Here is a 19613-nt window from a genome sequence, read left to right as displayed (position 1 = left end):
CTGATAGTAAAGGAATTAAGAGATGCAAATCTGACAGAACCCTCAATGCTGAGTCACCATCCTCAAAGCATAAAGAGGATAGTAGAGATGCTGAAGTTGAAATCGAGACATTTAAGAAACGACCAAAGAGGGAAATGGACCATGAAAGAGCATATAGCTATCAGTCTTCTCCCTCCCCTCCACTGCCAGTCATCAACAGTGTCTTTAGCTTGGCCCCTTACAAAGCCTACCTGGAGGCTGCAGGAATGTTCCCTCCTCCAGGAAGGCCTCAGAGGACTGAACAGCCCTTTGAATATTGTGTGGTCAAATCTGAGCCTCAATTGTGTGGGCAAAGTCCAAAACCAGATAGAGATAAGCCTGTTGTCTTCCCCGTAGAGAAGAGGCATGTAGTCCTATCAGACACTCATAAGGAGAAGCCTGCTGTGGAAATGTTAGAACCCAGGAAAGTAAAAATTGAGAAGTTTGAACCAGAGGATACAGAGACTGCTTTAGAAAGTCATGAGAGTAATTTGAAGGAAGTGAAGCTTGAGGACAGCATTGAGACAAGTGTCAAGGAGGAGGTGGCAGAGACCGGTTCATCTGACAATGGACTCATGTTGGTGGTTAAGATATGTGAACCTGATGAATTAGGAAGCAAACCTTTAACATTAGCTAAAGACATATCCTCGTTGGAATGTAAAGCAGACCCACTGACAGCACATGTGATGGTGGGATCTTTGACTCTCAATAGTATCTATCAGCACTATGAACAGACAGCCATTCCATGCCCCAAAACAGCAACTCTACCACAACCACCTGAGGGCAAAATTTACCTCCAAAAGATCCCTCCCCAATGTCTTAAACTGTCGACCTACAAAATCAACCTCCCAGATGTGCTCCGGGTTCCTCCTCCCCATCCCCCACCTCCAACCCCTCCCCTTCCCCGCACCACAGAGGTGCCACAGCAGCCTGTTGAGGCCGAGGCCAAGCTTAGTGATGTGGTCCTCAGACCGGCCCGCCAACACTTCATGGAGCTACACCAGTCCCTGTGCATGCTGATCTCCAGCTGTGTGTCCCGGTCCCCTAAGCAGGAACTCAGAGCCTGGCTGTCACAGCTGGAGCTGCCTGAGCCTCCCTCCCCTTCTACCAAAGCCCTGAAAGTGTCATGTCTGCTGGGCACCAAGGCCAGGGAGGTGTGGCTGAGCGGGGAGGGGACAAGCACTGCGCTCCGTAAGATTTTGCAAAGGTTGAGTGAGTACGAGTCCCTGCACCACTGTCCTTTTCCTCATGTGATGCGAACGGGGGCGGTCTTCATCCCCATGTTGGTGGTGAAGGAGATCCTGTTCCCTCAGGTTCAGGGTCCCTATGTTGACCAGGTGCTGCAGGAGCACAAGGTGCAGCTGCGGCCCACCACCCTCTCTGAGGAGAGGCACCTGACCGAGCTGCAGAGACGCCCCTTTTCCTCCAAGCATAGGAGACTCATGTCACTCAAACATCTGCCAGACATCTACGCTGATGTGCTCAACCTGTTCTACCACACCTGTGTCTGCAAGCACCTGGGTGAGTTAACCTCTGACATAGGCTTATCTGAATCACTGATGGGCTGTAGAACAGTGGGCTGTAGAACAATAGTGTCTTTTTACTGACGCACAACCCAAGAATGCTTTAAGTGGTGGAAATGTCATTTGACCTAGTTATCCTTTCCTAACAGGGTTTTTTAAATTTGTTTTTAAACATTTTGCATTGGACCATAATGACTAGCAGGAAAATAACAGCTTTTGGCTACTTTACTGACCAAATACACTCCAGCCCATGTCAACTGTGGCCTGCTGCTAGCATTTTATTTTAACCAGAGTGAAAGCAGAAGTGAGTGACTTTGTATAATGTTGCCATGGGACAACCATATCACACCACCAACTTTCTTACATTGAGCAATAGCAAGGGAGAGAGAAAACACACTCAACTGTTTTGTATGTGAACAAAAGATGTATTTCTCAAAAACCAAAAAACCTTGCAGGGGAACTGTGTAATAAAAGTAATGGCAATATGAAAAAGGAGTGTTTCACAAAAGTGGTGTGCATGAGAGTTTATCTGCTGTTTGCTCATTCTTCCTGTTTGGCAACAGACATAACATTTTCAGTTCAATGAGTGCAATGTCCCCAAAGTTTGTGTGCAATGTCCCCAACACCCCTCAGGATATATGAGGATTAAAGGACAGTTTTTGAAAATCGGGGGGAAAAAACAGCTTTATGATTGTCCATTTGATTAGCCCACATTTGTTAGTTGAGAAACATGTTTTTATGTAGTGACTGGATGGAATGTCATGTTCCTCAGGAGGATCATACTCAGCACTCTGTCTAGACTGAGATCAATAATTATGTCATTTCAAACCACCCTCTTGAAAACAAAATTCTGATTGGTTTAGAAAAGTTGAATACATAGTGCTGTTATTCCGGTGAAATCTATGATCTTGGTCCACCTCTTTGTTGAATATTCACAAATCACTCCACTGTTGAATTAGGCCTACATTAAAGAATTTGTGAAAGAACTTCACATTAGGGTGTGAGTCATTTTAAAGGGATTGTGCTATGAGTGTTACAATATGATGGTCCCCACCTGACATGTGCTCCTGTCAAAGGAACATGAAGTAGACTTATTCACAGTTCCAGTGATTATGTTGCTGCACTCTCACCATGTCACCCTAGCAATTGGCAGATTTTTGGAAATCTCCTCTTTTAAGCTGTACTGACTTCTTCCCTTACAATGAGAACAGATCCATTATGTTGAATGTACAGTATACCTGTCCTCATTCCTATCAAATGTTTGGCATGTAACAATCTCACAGATTTTAGGATGGTAACCATGTCACATAGTCATAGGAGACAAACTAATACAACGTTTGATGAATAATCTTATTTTCCATCCCCTTTCCCTATTTCTTTTAGCATTTTCTCTGATCATATGTAACAATAATTTATTATTTGAAATCCATTTATTTTTTACAGAATCGACATCACCTGATGGGGCCAAATAGAGAGTCCAGGTATCTGCTTTTTGCTATTGCCCCTTAACTTCAACCCCTCAACACTATTTGTAATCACTATTTGTGAACATTTCAAACAACACTCATCAATCACTAATGCTAATTGAGTATGACACTTAAGGAATGTAGCCTATTTTCCTGGACCTTTAACTCCTCCTTTAGGACGTAAGACCAATAAAGCAGCAGAATGTGTTTGGAAGCCAGGCTGTAACTGTTGGATTGTGTCACAGACTTCCTGTGCAGGAAGGAAATGGCAACTCACACAGGGGGCACTGAGGGGGCCTGTGCACCCTGGATCATTCAGTGCCCTCTGGGTTAGTCACAAGCTTGTGCTTTGACTTGATGATGACCCTGCTATGTATGAGCCTTTCTTCCATTCCGAACATCCATTTGGCTTTTCAAATAGCTTAACTAGATTTGGAAAAATAACTTTCAGATTGATTCTATAAGCAGTCCAATTGACCCTTCAAACTATATTAATTTCACTGTCATTTGACATTTTGAGCTAAACAAAAAAAAAAGGGGTAATGATTATACGCCACAGACTGTCACTACTGACTACTTATTAAATATGTAAATGTGGACATTTTCTTATTTTCTGTTTAACCCACTTCAACATCTCTGGTTGATTTGATCTACGTCAATATTTCACTAACTGATTTAAGTAACTGAATTGGGCTAATCAAGTTGTTATTTCTGTACGCTGCTGATGTTGTTTCAGTTCACATGGTTTGGGGAGCTTGACTTTCTATCTAAACCCTTTTCCTTTCGTATTGTTGCCTTACTGCCGTTTGCCTGACTGATGGCATCAATTATAGCAGCTGACTGTTTTCCCATCCATGGTGCCTAGTTCTTCTAGTACTTGCTATTCCATTACGTCACTCCTCAGTGGTGCTTCAGAGTGAGAAGGTCAAGACTGTCCAATCGTCATGGCTGCTGATTATTAATAGAAGAACACTATGTTTTTTAGTCTTTAAGCTAAATACGGTGTCATGGATTTATCAACTGTGTGTGTGGGAGTGTGAAGACTATGGATTTGGTGGCTTGCAGCTTTCTCTTTAGTCTCTTTGTCCACGTCTTAGTTTCCCTTTAGAAAGACGTTGCAGCATCAAAACTGCCGTAGGACAATGTTTTACACTTAGTTTCAGCATGTTGTACATTGATTTCACTTTATACCTTTCTATCCTCTGTTTAACTTGGAACCATGTGTCCTTCTGTTTCACTTGTTATTTACACACCATTTCTTATCTCAAAGAAAGCCTGAGAACAATCACAACATTTGTATTTTGAGATGATTGCACATTACAGTACATTTCCAACCTAGATGCAAGCAAAGTGTTGTCAGTTTCTAATGGCTATATTTCCTGTGTTCCAGGTGTAGCAATGGACGAGTCTGTCAGGAGAGGGCAAGTGGAGAGCTCAGAAGAGGCTGACAGCTGTAAGATTGGGCCATGTTCACAAACTCCCACCACACCAACCCCCAGTCAGGACTTACCCAAACGCTGTCTGAAGGACCTGAAAGAAAGGTTGCACTTCAAGAAGCACAAAAGGAAAGACCGGAAAAAGGGCAGGACAAAGCGAAGGTTTTTAGGCAAGAGCACTTTGTCACAGGGGGAAGAGGTGGGATACACAGAGCACTCTGGAAACTGGAGCATAGTGAACAATTTTAATCAGGAGGACTGGGATGGCTGCCCAGTTGGCAGCAGCGAGGATGGAGGGAGTGACCATACGGAGGTGGAGAAGGATCTGTCAGTCACAACCCAGCAGCAGGAGGAGCCTGAGAACTCATGGGTGTGCCCTCTGACCTCAGACGAGCTCTCCTCGTCTCCTAGTGACATTGAGACAGAGAAGGCCTCCACTCTGTCATGTGAGAGCTGGTCTTCAGGCGTAGCCAATCAGGACTCTCCCAAAAGTCATTCGGGGATGATTCTCAAACTGAGGAGGGTGCTGTTTAGCAAGGGCCGCAATGGCAGAGAGACCCAGTACCAAGCAGTCTCAGACCCTGAGCTGCACAGCCAGCCTCTCCTCTCAGAGGCTAAGAATGGGGAGAGAAGGGAGGCCAGAGATAGGGGCTTCTTCAGAGGCATGTCACCCAAGGTTCCCCAGAGAAGACAGAGAGTGGGGGGCTTCTCCCACACCATGCGAACCATTAGCAGCTCCTCTCAAAGACTGTGTCTGCGCAGATCCCTCATGAAGATCAAATACTGCCCCTACCTCTCTGCATGCCACAGTGCTGAGCACAGGAGACGCTGGGTCCTACGCTCCGCCGTTCAGAGGGCCCGGCGGGCGATGAAAATCTACTACCCAGACCTGGTGGGGAAGAGGATCTGCCATCTGTATGAGGAGAATGACAAAACGGAGGTGTGGTACAGAGGGGTGGTGGTGCGTATCCATGAGCCCCACCCGAACCCCCTCAAGACTGTGTTTGAGGTCAAGTATGACAGTGAGCCAGAGTGGCAGTACTACCTGGAGCTGCTGATAGACTACAAAAAAGGCTGGCTCAAAGTCGAGGACTGACCTGTCATGGAAACGTTCCTTTTTGCGTGTGCCTCTGTCTGTCTTTTGTCCTTTTGTTGGTTTTTTGAACTAATGAATATTTGTGTTATGGTGCTTTTCATTTTGTGTTCCCTTTGTACACTACCTTTTGTTGATTTCAAACAGGTGAGTTTGTCCCAATTCCAGATGACAAATTAATCAAAACACTCACTTAAAATTAGAACAGAACAAGGACAAGTCCTGCCCCAAGGTTTATCATGGGACTGCTAAAGTTTAAATCAAACACACCTGTTATTAGCTTTACCACAGGGAAGGCACATTTGTATGTGCAGTCTGTTGTCTAGCTCCTTATCTGTGACACAACCTTCAAAACATTTACCTGATTTCTGAGAACTCTCATGTGGTTGCACAATATATGAAGGTGTGGTTTTGACATGAGAAAATGTTTCATTATAATCGGTTATTTATTTATTTTTACATTAGCTCAGCACTCAAGTAACAATTTCAAAAGGTTTGTTTTGATTGACATTGTTATTGCCAGAGTGTTGCAGGGCACACTGTCACACATGATGTAAAATGAACATACGGCTTCCATCACTGACTGTATGCCCCTTTCTCAGGTCAGATCTGCCCCTTTTTGTTTTTGGTTGATGAACAGAAATTGTTGAAATGAGCCTAGGAGGCCATGTCTGTTTGTCAGCGTTGTGGTGGTTGTTGTACAATTTATATTAAACTATTTGAGATATCTGGAGTATGTTTGTCTTGGAGGTTTGGCTGTGGCTGAGTGAAGTACAGCTGTAGATGTTTAGGTTACATTTGATTCATTACTGAACCCCCACTTTGGCCTTTACACAATATGATCATATATTATGCATTTTACACACTGAGAATGATACTGTTGTGATGTGTGAATTAAGCCTAACTGGCTCAACTGTACCTCTGAACTGTGCTGCTGAAAAATGTCTCCTTGCTAAGAGGCTCCTGTATCAGGGTATTTGTACTGTGAATCTATGTAATGAATCTTAATTTTCATCGTCTTACTGTAAAGACTTTTGTATGGATTATACACTAATGTCCTGTGACATTAATAAGTAGTTGCAAAGACATACCTCTTTGAAAGTAGTATGATTGGATTTGCTTTGATGTGTAATGTGTCCCAAATAAAAGTTTGTAATACTTTACAAGTCACTTTGGCCAAAGACCGTTAATGCCTTGTCTTTGAACTTCCTGACACTTCTTAAAATTCTATTCATTGTGCCTATCTCCCCCTGGTGGCCAAAATGATAAGCTGTGAGCTGCTCTCATGTCAAGAGCTGAAATTAGAAATGTTATGGTTGCGCGAAGCCTTCCCTTCAGTGTTCTTTTGACTGTGGGATTAAATAGTGGTTCATTCAGCAATTACAGTAAACCTTTTAACAAAAGCACTGGAGAGAATGCTCACAAGAGGCTGGTGGAGGTGGAAATCGGAGGACAGGCACATTGTAATGCATAGAATATGTTGTGGAATTCTATGCTAAAATACTTTGAAATAAAATGCTAAAGACTAGAGCTGATGGTTTCTCCAGAGACTTTTATTACAAGTAACAAAGCCGAGGTGGTCCGCGGAGCATCCTGCCGTTTGCCCCTCAGCACCATATTTATGCAGTTTCCAATCCATATCAAATTTAGTTTCCATCCCTCATATGTAAATCATTTACACTTTCTGGCTGTTCGCCACCAATATCTTTTACCTGGTTCCTATATCTCGTCACGGTTTGGTTTCCCCTCCCATTTCTAAAGTCAGTTATGAGGTTGTAACAATATCGGTGGGAGCCCATCTAAAAAAAATATTACATCACCCCCTGGTACTTCTTGGTACTATTCCTGCTCTTATCCTCTGGGTACCTCTTGGTACTACTACCTCCATACATCAACATGTTTCTTATGGAATGTTTATAATTGGTTCTCAATTCCTCATAACTCACTCTTGGCCTCTTTGTCCTGTCCTTACTTGTTATGTTCTTTCTTTATTTGCTATGGAAATTTACCATAGGAACAGAATAAGGAATGGTATCAAATATGTTTGATTCCATGCATTACAATGAGCCCATCCTCCGATTTCTGCCTCCACTAGCCTCACCTGTACTAGACTGTTGACTGATTGTTCCTGTCCTTCTCAAGGTGTCCAATAATGAGGTTTTACCAGTCATAATAAACAGTAACTGTTACCAGCTGGGATTAGTAGTGGTTACATGCAGAAAATGACAAGAGAACAAAGAATCACCAATACAAAAACGATGTTTGCAACATTTTGCACTTTAATATTTGTTTTCTCCAAAACGAACAACTAATTTCTTCCACATTTTTACACTATGTAAATAAGAAATAAAACACTTTTAATAGCATAAAGAAAGATATATGTAGAAAAGTATTAAAAGTTTTTGGATGCTTCAACCAAATGAAAGTAGTTGCTTCCATTACTTCGAATGTTAAATTGAAATGTTCATGAACAACTTGCGGACATGATGAAGACAGAAAATGAGCCCTGGAGAGCATATTGGCCTCATGGTCACAGCCTTAGCAGAAGTGCTGCAACTGCAAAACAAACTAAAGAAAATTGCACATCTTTGTAAATATCTATTCAACTCGAATTATTTGTTTGTCACTTGGGTAGATTAACACAAAATGACACCCCGCATGAAAGTCACAACTAAATCGGTGCAACGAGGTTTCACTTTTGCCCAATGAAAAAAAAAAATGAAGAAAAGAAATCAATAAATCAGCAAATTCAATTATTTCACCCCTTTTTTGGAAGACAATCACAGCTCTGTGCCATGGTTCATAGATTAATACATGTATAGGAGCATACTGGTACAGCTGTACATTTGGGTAATTCATATCCTATTCTAATGACTCACACAATACTCCCAGTAAGGAGATTATTCATGACATCTATTCAAATAGAACAGTTACATTTTTTTGTTTTTGCTTTCTTAAAATAGTTATTTAAACACATAAGCATTTGGGTGAAAACTTCTAATTCCCCAAACATCTCAAACTGGGGCAAAAAAGGATTTGTTTGAAAGATGGCTGACACTTTGGTGTCATCTTCTGTTCTGACTTAGTTGCCTGCAGCTGCTGCACTAGCTCAAAATGTGCATGTCCCCTCCCAGCAGTCTTATGAAGACTTAGAGTTCAAAAACACAGGCCAGCATGAACAAGCAGACAGGCTCAAATCCAGAGATACTACACAGACATTAGCAGTACTAGCTGGTCACCTTTTCAACATTAATGTGTAAACAAAGTCTGCACAGATGCTAAAGCATAATATCATATAGGCTAAACAACAATCCTACTATCCAGAGGTGGACTCGGAGGTTTGCTATGTATCCCTCTTCTGTCCACTGAGGCTCTTGTGAGCCCATCTGCAGAGCTTGGTTTAAAGCAATGTTCAGTTTCACTGCAAAATTAAAAAATATATATATATATTTAAAAGCACCACCGTTATCAGCCCCAGACAGCATCCTGTAATCTCAGCCAGAGTGATACAAATGCCTGACCCTGTTTGACAGCGATCTGCTCCAACGACCAGCAACAGAAAGGTGTGTTGTCATTCCATTAACCTCATATACTATCTATACCCAAGGTGCATGCTGGGCTTAAGGAGAACAACCTCAAGCCAGGTCTGGGAAGAGCAAGTTAACAGAAAAAAAAGATGAGTGAATGTCACTCAATTTGGCTCTCGTAAATAATTAGTAGTGTCATTCTTAAATGTTAAAGATCTCTACTCAGGGTTGAACAGAGAGACAGAGGATTAGCTTAGGAGGAGACTGGGCTAGTGCCTTCAGCCTCTAGATGTCAGTTTCTGTTTCCTCTTGTTTACTAAACGTTTTGTGCCGTTTTACGGAGGCCTCAGTCTAAGGACATGGCGAGTAAGAATTATGCCTTCATCTGCTCCCCTTTCAGTTGGGTTTATCTGCCTGGTGCAGCATCTGCACTGCTCAATCTCTGGAGAGCTCTGGGGTGATGGAGGATGATGAAGGGGTTGCCTTACTGCCAACAATCTATCCTCCAAACACACACACTCCACTGTAGGGATGTTAGGGAGATATACTCAATCTACACAGCAAATATACAGATTTTTTGAATATTGGTAAAGAATAAATATTTCTAAATTTAAAAATTATGCAAACACGTGCCACTCTTGCTCTTTAACGTCCATGCATATGCGTTATTTACAAATTGAAAAATACCGATTTGATTTTCCCCCTCCCCCCATTCTTTTTTTGGCTTTTCTTTCTTCTTCTTTTTTTTTTTTTTTTTACCAAACTGTTTTGCCCCTTACAATCGGCCACTCAACATTCAGCAACCCAGACAGGGATCTAACCATGTACAGCAGACATGGCCAGGACAATTAAAGCTGTGTTGAAAACAAGTCCATCTCTCACACAATAGAGAATATAAAATAAGGTCAAAATCAAAATGGAAAACATCCACGAGAATAAAAAAAACAGATATAACTAGGCGAAAATAAGATATTTGAAAGGAGATGTTACAATACAAGCCAAGAGAGGATGTATTTGTTTTAGTTGAGTTTTCTGTCTTCGCACACTCCACTCTGTTGCTAACAATACTGTAGTACACTTAATATTTTTTTAATATTCTACCTTTTTATTTAAATATCATTTACTTTTGAAGTTTCCATTAAACAAAATCAGGGAAAAGGATGCAATAGTGGGTGGTGTGCCAGTAGGGGAGCGGCAGTGCTGCCCTGTTTCATTGCATCAGCGCTCTAGTCGGTAGAGATAGATACTCTCAGAGTCCGTGGTGTGGGGGGGACGTGTCCTCAATCCTCAATATACTCCCACAGGTCCTTCTCATAGCCTTCATGCACGTGCTGTAGCAGCACTCTTCGTCGGCTCTCACAGTATCTAGACGCAGAGGAGATACAAGTGCTTTAGGGACCGGGACCTCTCCTGACTTGTCATCACTGTACAATGAGGGGGAAAAGTACTTGTCCTCTGGCTATGACTCACCTGTATTTATCTTGTACTTTCTGCTTAATATCCTGCAGTGAGTCCTGGGAGATGTCCCGCTCCAGGTACCCAGACAGCGTCTCAGTGGCGTTCTCCAGGTCCGCCTGGTTATTCTGAGAAGATCACATGAAACAAGTCGCGCGTTGCTTCCTCAGCCTTGATTACTTACCCACATCGCACCGAGCCATCTTATGCTACAAACAGACACACAGACAGACAGACATAGCAGTGTCCATCCAGGACACACACTCGCTGTACTGTACCTCAAAGATAATGGACTGGTTATTCTTCTTGAGGTAGAAGGCAAAGACGTAAGTGAACATGAGCGTGGAGCGACACTGGCACAGCACGTCCACCGCCTTCTTCAGGAACTGCACCTCGATCCACGACATGTTGTGCTGCTGCATCTCCTCCATCTTCTGCTTGACCTGAGCGTAGAGCTTGTGCTCAAAGCGCAGGCTCTGCATGTGGTTCATGTAGCGGTTGCAGTAGAACAGGTACCTCTGCAAGGCCGCCCTGGAGCGCTGCAGAGCACACGCCTGGCTTTAATTACAGCGGAAATGGAGCCAGCTGCCCTCCAGGGGTGCATTGTCTGCATAATGTCTACATTGACAACTATACATTAAAGGTCCTCATGATGAATGCATGGAAACTATAACCGTTGAATTATAACAAAACAAAAATAAAAAGTACATATTTCTCAATAATAAAATGAGTGGAAGACCTAGGAAACATTGGAGACACCACATGTTGACCTCAGGTTATTAACCATCTATATAATTACCTCCTGCGCGTCCCTGGCTGCTTTTGCATCATCTTCATTGTAGCGATTGCAATTGTACCTGCAAGACAAAATTGTGGCTCCGTTAGAAATCAAATCACTCTTCGTACTGACTACGAACTGTGTTGCTTCATCATATTTCGTGAAAAGGACAGGTAACTAAGATTGGAGCTTTATGTTGCCCTTTAATAAAGACTGATCCATCAAATCTGAACGCTTGTCTGATACAAAATGAAATACAGCTGGTCTAACTTGTTAATCAAGTTCGATCGGGTTGGTGTAACTTGTTGTTCAGCCCTGAAGCAAAAGGCATAATTCACCTGGCATCTGACAATATTGTCAGGCAATTAAATTACGTTCTGCAACTTTTTGTCTGGCACTGAGAGCAGCTCTGTGTTGACTCAGGCAGTTCCACTGTCATCCAGGATGTTGGGAAAGACCTGAGCAGAGCATGTACAGTACTCACCAAGCTGACCCATGGGGCTCCCACGGACCCAGGCAGACCCAACAGAACTCAGCTTTGCAGTTCTGGTTCCGACACACCATGTGATTGCAGCCACCATCCTTCTCAATGGTCACGTGGCATTTTGGACATTCCTGTCAAGGAGCAGGAAGGAGTAGGTGCTGAGTAGCTCGGCAGCAAACAACCACAAACAGAGAGTGACCGTGGTATGAAACACTGATGTTGACATGTGAAAAAGTCCCCCATGGAGTTCCAACATACCTTGGTATTTGCTGCAATCCAGTTTGATGTTTCACTGTCGTCGTCACATTTTTTAATCCACTTCCTCAGCCACTGCAAGATAGTTGATCGAGAGTTGAACAAGAATAAGGGCTGAACATGCCCTGCTTGTGACCCTCCTCATTGTGCAGACTGGGTAAATCTACTGACAAGATGATTTTTGCTGCCTTATTTTATGAAAGATTGACGAAATCTAGGCCATGTTGCTGATGTGATTGCTCCATTGAGGTAGGTTAGTAATTCCAGTGAAAATGACACAGGAGATCAGAGGCATGCTTTGTTGCTGCCAGGGCTGCCTCTGGAATAACAAGACAGGTCTCCTGAGAGTCTCCCAGCAAAGTGAGCGGGAAGGTGGCAGTCTGCTCTCAGGCTCTTTTCTCAGACAAAAACACATGCTTCTACAAAATGTGACTCAGAGTCACTGTTTCAAATCCATGAGCTATTCTGTAAAAAAAGCAAGTCTAAATATGAATTACCTGATTTATTTATTGTGAAAGGCTGACATTCCCATTGGGGATTAAAGAACTTGTCGGTAACAACTCATTCAAGTTTCCCAAGTCAATAAATAAACAGCGATTGTGCCATGAGTACAAGTAAATACAATACAATCAAAGGGAAAATATATACTTGGGTAGTATACAGTACGCTGATGCATATTCATATGACCAGACATTTATTTTTCTTGGTATAAACTCATGCAGAAGAACAGCTATTGATCCTTGACTTTAACATACCTTACACTTGACAGGGTCATGCCAGTTCTCTCCACAGTTGAAGCTACAATAAAATAATATATTAGCATTATTGTTTCTTGAATATACCACATTTAACATCTGTTGCCCTAGATTTTCTAATAAGCCCCAACATTCAGAGATCTTGGCCTATAAACATGATTGTACATATTCTACCTGAGCTCTTATATAAAAGAGCTGGTGGTTTGCATTCTTCGTTTTGCAAAGAACACTATGACCCCCTAAAATATTAACTCTAAAAACCAGCTACTGAACAGAACAGAAGCTTTCATTTTATTTTGTTCTGGAAATATGCCAACAAACAGCAAGAAGTTAGAGTTGAGCACACCCAAATCAACTTTTTACACAATAAAGAGATTTATTGAGCGTCAATGTTGAGGTGACTCAATGTAATCTGTTTTAAGACTCCCTCATGTTCTAGTTGCAGGGATTAGGTAAGAGCTGCCAACAGGATACAGTGATCCCAGAGGAGCCTGCTGTGACTGGGCCCCAGAGGGGAGTGGTGGGTGCAGTAGCTTGGCAGGGAAACCCCAGGGCTGGCTCACATGCCAACTCTGTTGTGCTCTTGGTTGGCAAAGGAGCCAGGGGAGTTTCAGGAGCAGACTCTGTAATCTGTAATATGATATTGAGAAGAGGCTGAGTGAGATCACTTAAGGAGTTCTCTTACCAGAACTGCCGGCCACACTTGCACCTCACAGGCTTGGCATCTGGGTACTGGACTTTGACAACGTGATGGCAGTCAGGTGCAGGACACCACTTTAACAGTCGATTGCACTAAAGGAGACAAGGCCATGTTTATGAAACCCAATGCAGGGATGCAGTCACTGATGTGTTGTATATCAAGTTCAAAATACCTCAATTCATTTCCTCTTTATTTATTTTTTTACATTACAGACATTAATAATAATATTAAATAACTGGCAGTCATAAATAACAGATATACAAGCTTACCTCTACAAAACTATTGGTAATTAAGTGTTGGTACTTCAACTTCACTTTTGAATCTGTTATGAGTCGCCTGGAGGGGAAAATTCAAACCAAACCTATATTACAATCCACAGAATCATAGTAGTTGGTGCATTAGATCATATAACACCAACAACGACAAGCATCACCAGTAAAGCTACTGACTATTGATGCTGTGTTTGGTTGGTACACTGTAATTCATGATTATTTTGGCAGAGTATGAAGATGACTGAAGAAACTAATGAAGCGAACATCCTTCTAGTAACACATGGCTAGTTCGTTTGACAGGTGAAAGCTGATGGTTAGCCTATTCTGTAAGGACTGTTCCAACAACGACTGCTTCTTTAGTTTCCGACACATCTCCTAAGTGCTGGTCATGCTAGTCTTCCACATGTGCAGCGGCCTACAGTACTGGACTCTCCAGTCAAACCTAACGGCACATCAACAACCATTCCACAGATCAGAATGTAGGTTAAGACAATTACTGTTAGCTTTAGCGCTGGGTCAAGAGGCAAGGCAAGAGATTAGCATTGATGTCCTCAATATGGGTGCAAATTCCATTCAATAGTGTGTGCCGTGCTGTAAATCCCTCCAGTGCTATTCATGGAATAAAATGTCAGTTTATCTTCATGAATAACCCCTGGACTGTTGGCTGAGCGTTTAACCATGTGCTGGGTAGTGTTAGACGACCTCTGTTGTGGTTAGGATTTAGGTGTGTGATTGTATGTATGTGGAAGAGGAAGCATGTGTGCTCCATTGTTTTGTTGAATAATACAATAAAATGATGAATTCAAGAATGAAAATACAAATGTTTAACCCTCTATAAAAAGGGGGGAATTCAAGCTAGCCCCCCCCCCCCCCCCCCGACACATTCGTACATCTGCACATGAAGCAAGGTCTTCTGACAACCACTGCTCTAAGATTCGGTTCAGCTCAGGGTGACCCACTTCTGCTTCACAGCAGACACGCTGTCAGCTGAAACGTGACTGATACAAATTATGAAAGTTTAGTCACACCTTCATAAGACCGCTCTTTCTCCAGACAGACGTTTCCAAGCGATAACATCTGTTAAGCTTTCAAGCGACTACGGACCTCACCCCTAGTGAACCATACAGTAAGCTTATATCAAGCAGGAAGGGCGATGTCACCGTGACAAGAGCTCTCAGCGTATTAACCTTCACTTCATATCTATAGCTATTAGGTTTCATATTTTAAAATACAAAAAAAAAAAGACCAATATACTTACATGACGGTGTTGTCATCAACCAAAATATCACAACTATGGGCAGGACAGGATATAGTCTGAAAGGACACCACAGTAAGGAAACCAGTTAAAGAGTAAAGTCCAATAATTAGAAAAATGTATGCTTATGTTCTTTTGTTATGAAAATCATTCAAATGTGATCACTCACAGGCTTCTGAGTGATAATGGAGAATGCTTCAGTACCTGTCCCATTCCCTCCTCTATGATCTTGGTGGTAAGGTAATCCCCCCAGCACTGCATGCAGAACTTGTGTCCGCACTCCAGGCCAGTGAAATACTGTGGAAAAAAAATAGGAAGCACATTATTTTTTAGGTGAAACAAAACACCACATAAAACAGCCTCCGATCACAAACAAAATACCAAAAAGAGGGCAGAGCACATTGTTGATGTCAGAGCGTCAGACCCCAAATGCCCTTGGTGCGGAAGCCATGGATAACATGCGACAGATGTGCCAGAGCTTTTTAAGCTTCTTTTTTTCCCCCCTAACAGACCAATTAAAACAATCCCTTGGTGTGTTTTCAGAATGTCTATCACATGGCATCATCTGGCTGGCTGAAGTTGCCGTTTCCTGACTAGGACAGGACTTATCATGGCGACTTTTGGAAAAATAAATCAACACAGGAATCTGACACAGTTAGATACAGATCCCCCTTGGATTTCTATTTAACATCTCATCATCAGCCTTTCAGGGTATTTGAAGCCTTATGCCCTAACGTTGAACCAAATCTCAAGCCACTGATATTGGCATCTTCACTAAATCGACATCATTATCAAACCTTCAAACACAGCTGTGAACCACATCTGTATAGTAAGCACTACAAATATGACTTAAGTAGGGTCATAGTGCCTCTGAGCTTCAGACTGAAGAGAAATCCATTATGAACATCATTCTGGCCCAGTTAGGCTACTCATCAGTGATGGCGCATGAGCTCATCAAAGGAAAACAGAGGGCTACAGGGTTTCACGGGTTTCAGTGAGCAACTGTGCCACACAACATTATCATATGCTAATTCACATGAAAAGACAATATTTGATGAGCCCACACTGATCCCCGGCACTGGCTTGGCTTCACCAGTCGTCTCACGTGATGCAGTAGATCACAAGCATACTTTGACACAGCCTATGTCTGGCCTTTCACAAGCAAATATTCTACGAACTTCCAGTCTGAAATACTTGCCTATTCTTCAGCTCTGCTGCTTTGTATACAAATGTAGTAATCCGGTGAAGAGATTAGTGGTGAAAGCAGCTCATTAGAAATCCTTCCTGATGGCCCAGACTATGGTGTTGCATGTAGCAGCTTAGGCACAATCTCAAATGTCAAATTAATGGAACACAGCCTCTGCCCACCTCCCGCTCCCCATCATTTGTCAGCAGGGGTATGCTCTAAACAAGCCTTGACTTTGCAGCTAAGCTGCTCCATTGACCTATTATTCAACAGCTTGGAAAAGCGTTGGCTGTTATTGACCTAGTCACGGATAGCACTGGGGTATTGAGTGCTGAGGTGCAAGCTCAAGCGAGGTAATTGAGTGGATCTGACAGTACTGTACTCTCTTAATGTTAATTAGCTAGACATCGGAAATTCAAAAACCATCTCCAGTCGAGGGAACTGACCGTGTTAGGGTAGTTTAGATAGCAGATCTGACATGGCGGGTCCTGTGCCGATGATCTTGTGTTCATTGGCCGCGACCGAGATTTCTTACTGGGGTTGATGACATGACATTCTGAGAACAGCTTGTCCAGGTTACCATCAAAGTACCTAGAGAAAACAAAGAGAGAGAAACATATACATATATATATATTTTTTAGACAAGCTTTGACAAGGGCCTCATATCTTATGTTCATATCTTACGCATTAAAAGAGAACCGCAAATGTTTATACGAAGAATACATGCCTTTCCATCAGCTTCTCTTTATCCCAGTTGAAGTGACTAAGAAGCATTCTTGTGATAGTTGCAGGATTCTAGTGGAGAGAGAGATTGTTTGTTGTTATAGGCCTACACCGGGGTTGAAGGAAGAAGAAATGGCATGACTGAAAATGATGCCTTATCAATTGTGTCAACGGCCCTTACACAGTAAGTAACCAAGGATATGACTCAGTGACTGAAAACGTCAACTCAATCTTACATTGCCAAATTTAGTAACGTACATGCTTCACCCACAATAGCGTATGCAGTAGCATTACAATTACAACATCATATCATTGGAACCCAATATAGGTGCAAAGACTGAAGGCTTTGTGCCGTATTCCTTTCACCTGCTGAATGACTGAACCAGCACAAAGGCCAACACTACACCTGACCACTGACACTGGCACATTTGACTGCTGATAATACAGCCAGTATTGCTCATAGTTATTCTGGGTAGTACAATCAAGAAGGGATATGTATGGTGTCTCCACTTAACTTCCCCCTTTGTGGTTAAGACAACCAGAATTATCTTTATTGGAAGGGTTAGGGTTTGCTAATGCAAGAACACATTTATTGTTGTTTACTTTAATTGTAAAGCTTTGCCGGACATTACTTTTGCATTGCATACTACATTACAATTCTGGTGATGAACTCGGCCTACTATTTATAGATGAGAGGCTTAACACCATGCCATGCCATGCCAGTGTCTCTACACAGTGTGCCAACCAGGCTCAAATAAAACTTTATTTCTTGATCTGAAATTCAATCACCTCAGACGCTGCTTATTAACTAGGTTTAAGCCATCGCCAATGTCGCTTATGAGATGACACTACTCAACAGGGAAGGCCTCAAATGGGGTCAGATCAGCAGCTTCGTTTTCCCTCTTGATTGCTCGCTACAGTATGGGAGCTAATAAAGGCCCGACTAATAAGGATAACATGTAGCCAGCTAATCTAGCTAACGTTTAGACAGCTGACAGTTGCAGGGGAATTCCACACAGGCTCATCTTAAACTTAAAGTGCACGACATCTGTAGACATTGGTAGTTAGCTTACTAACACTGCATTAAAATCCATCCACAAGATGTAAGGCATCAGTAGGTACCGCAATGATAGCTAGTTATCAGCTACGGCCAACTGGAATACCTAGATGCTGCTCGCTATTTCATTGCTTCGTCTTAGCTGGCTCACAAAATTCGCAAGCTAGGAGAATACTGGCTAGCCAACTAGCATTGTTAACCTGCTAGCTGGCTAACGGTACCTGAAGTTGTCAGCCCTGATGATGCTAAGAGATGAGGCCCCTTCCTTGGCCCCGAGAGTTAGAGCTAGCTGGCTAGCCAACAATAACTTCATGTTGAGTTGGTTTAGCAAACATTATCCATTTGAGGAAAGTGAAGGAAGCTAGCTAGCTGCATGGGTTCGTCTAATTGCTGGAATGGAATGGAACGGAATCAGTCCTTACCTATGTCTCTCTATCTATGTTTAATTAAACACTATCAATAAAAAAAATTGCGCGTCCATGAAATGCATTTATTTTGATCAATTAATTAATTAAAGATTCACTGACAAACCTGTCATGAAATCAGCTAGCTAATACATCATTGAAAACATGGAACGTTTTCGTTCCAGGAATTAGTCTAACCCATCTGTATCAGGATATAGCTAAAGTAGCGCCAGTGCAGTGGCCTGTCAACTTTCCACCGTCCCCGATCTTTCCTGCAGCTGACATCCCTCATAATACCTACCTGGATGACCTCGTTGACCTCCCTGATGCACTCCACCATATGCTGGAGGATCTGCTCGGCAGTAAGCACTTCGAAGCGGTAGTCCTCCTCATCTTGACCAGGTCCGTGGCCACTTCCCCCGGTCTCTCCACAGTCGTCTCGCTCACCGCCAGCCACGGCAGGATCGACCAACTCCACCTCTCCGAGCTCCAGGGTGTCGTCTTCGGATTCCTCTTTAGCGCTGTCTTCGCTGCATTCCTCTTCCTCGTCGTCAAATTCATAATTATAACCCTCATCTGAGTCCATTACTATGTTCTTATCAACTTGTGACAAGGAGACGTAAAGACTTGGGATGGGTAAATTGCTTGACAAAACCAAAAACTCAACAGTTCGGGGGCTTCTATTTTTCAGCTGCAGCGAAAATAACAACAAAACGTCGCCGCCGCTACCGAGCCAACAAAGAGACGCGGCGTCATGAACTGACGGCGACCCTACGTCATATGCATGACTCGGAAAAAAATAAAGGTTAAATTCATTGAATTATAATTATTTTATGGTCAAATTATTTTTGCTATAAGTAGGTTAGCTAGGAATAATCGATTGAAATAAGTTAATCACGACTCCGTCATATGGTGAAACATAAAGCATCTACGCTTATTTTCTACCTCATCTTCATCATTGATCTAAAATCCAAATTGCAATTGAACAATTTTGCATTTCATATATATTAGGTGACTGTATTTCTACTTGTCACAATCATAACATAATCATTTGGATACATTGTGCAGTAGGTCACTTGGTGTTTTCACACTGCTTTGTTGAACATATATTTCATATTGTATAATATGATATATTGTATAATAACTATTGTATCATAAATAATAATGATTTGTTGTTTTTAACCTCTTCTCATATGATGAATTGGTGTCATGTGACCTACGTGTTT

General features: G+C 42.3%; 2 protein-coding genes across 3 annotated transcripts; one reads left to right on the top strand and one right to left on the bottom strand.

Annotated features, from left to right (window-relative positions):
* The first annotated feature begins 1489 nt into the window (after positions 1-1489).
* Positions 1490-6673, top strand: cUnh15orf39 (chromosome Un C15orf39 homolog). 2 transcript variants are annotated; one of them, XM_083666968.1, is made up of 3 exons: positions 1490-1539; positions 2985-3022; positions 4398-6673. In XM_083666968.1, exon 3 carries the CDS (start codon positions 4406-4408, stop codon positions 5537-5539), a length of 1134 nt encoding a protein of 377 aa, XP_083523094.1. In that variant the 5' UTR covers positions 1490-1539; positions 2985-3022; positions 4398-4405; the 3' UTR covers positions 5540-6673. The 2 variants fall into 2 exon arrangements, with proteins under 2 accessions (XP_083523094.1, XP_083523095.1); XM_083666969.1 differs by lacking the exon at positions 1490-1539 and having other exon boundaries at positions 2900-3022.
* A 3127-nt stretch (positions 6674-9800) lies between these two features.
* On the bottom strand, positions 9801-19099 carry arih1 (ariadne ubiquitin-conjugating enzyme E2 binding protein homolog 1). The gene is made up of 14 exons (XM_083665944.1): positions 18689-19099; positions 16931-16998; positions 16650-16794; positions 15222-15314; positions 15021-15076; positions 13760-13826; positions 13476-13582; positions 12791-12833; positions 12039-12110; positions 11781-11911; positions 11318-11375; positions 10797-11057; positions 10534-10646; positions 9801-10428 (listed from the first exon to the last, which is right to left on the bottom strand). The coding sequence occupies exons 1-14, from the start codon at positions 18971-18973 to the stop codon at positions 10344-10346; spliced, it is 1584 nt and encodes a 527-aa protein (XP_083522070.1). The 5' UTR covers positions 18974-19099; the 3' UTR covers positions 9801-10343.
* Between the last annotated feature and the right edge of the window lie 514 nt (positions 19100-19613).

This window comes from Argentina silus (genome assembly GCF_951799395.1).
Source record: "Argentina silus genome assembly, chromosome: 3".
NCBI lineage: Eukaryota > Metazoa > Chordata > Actinopteri > Argentiniformes > Argentinidae > Argentina > Argentina silus.
Note: the sequence above shows the minus strand (reverse complement) of the source record. Positions and strands in the feature narration are given on the sequence as shown.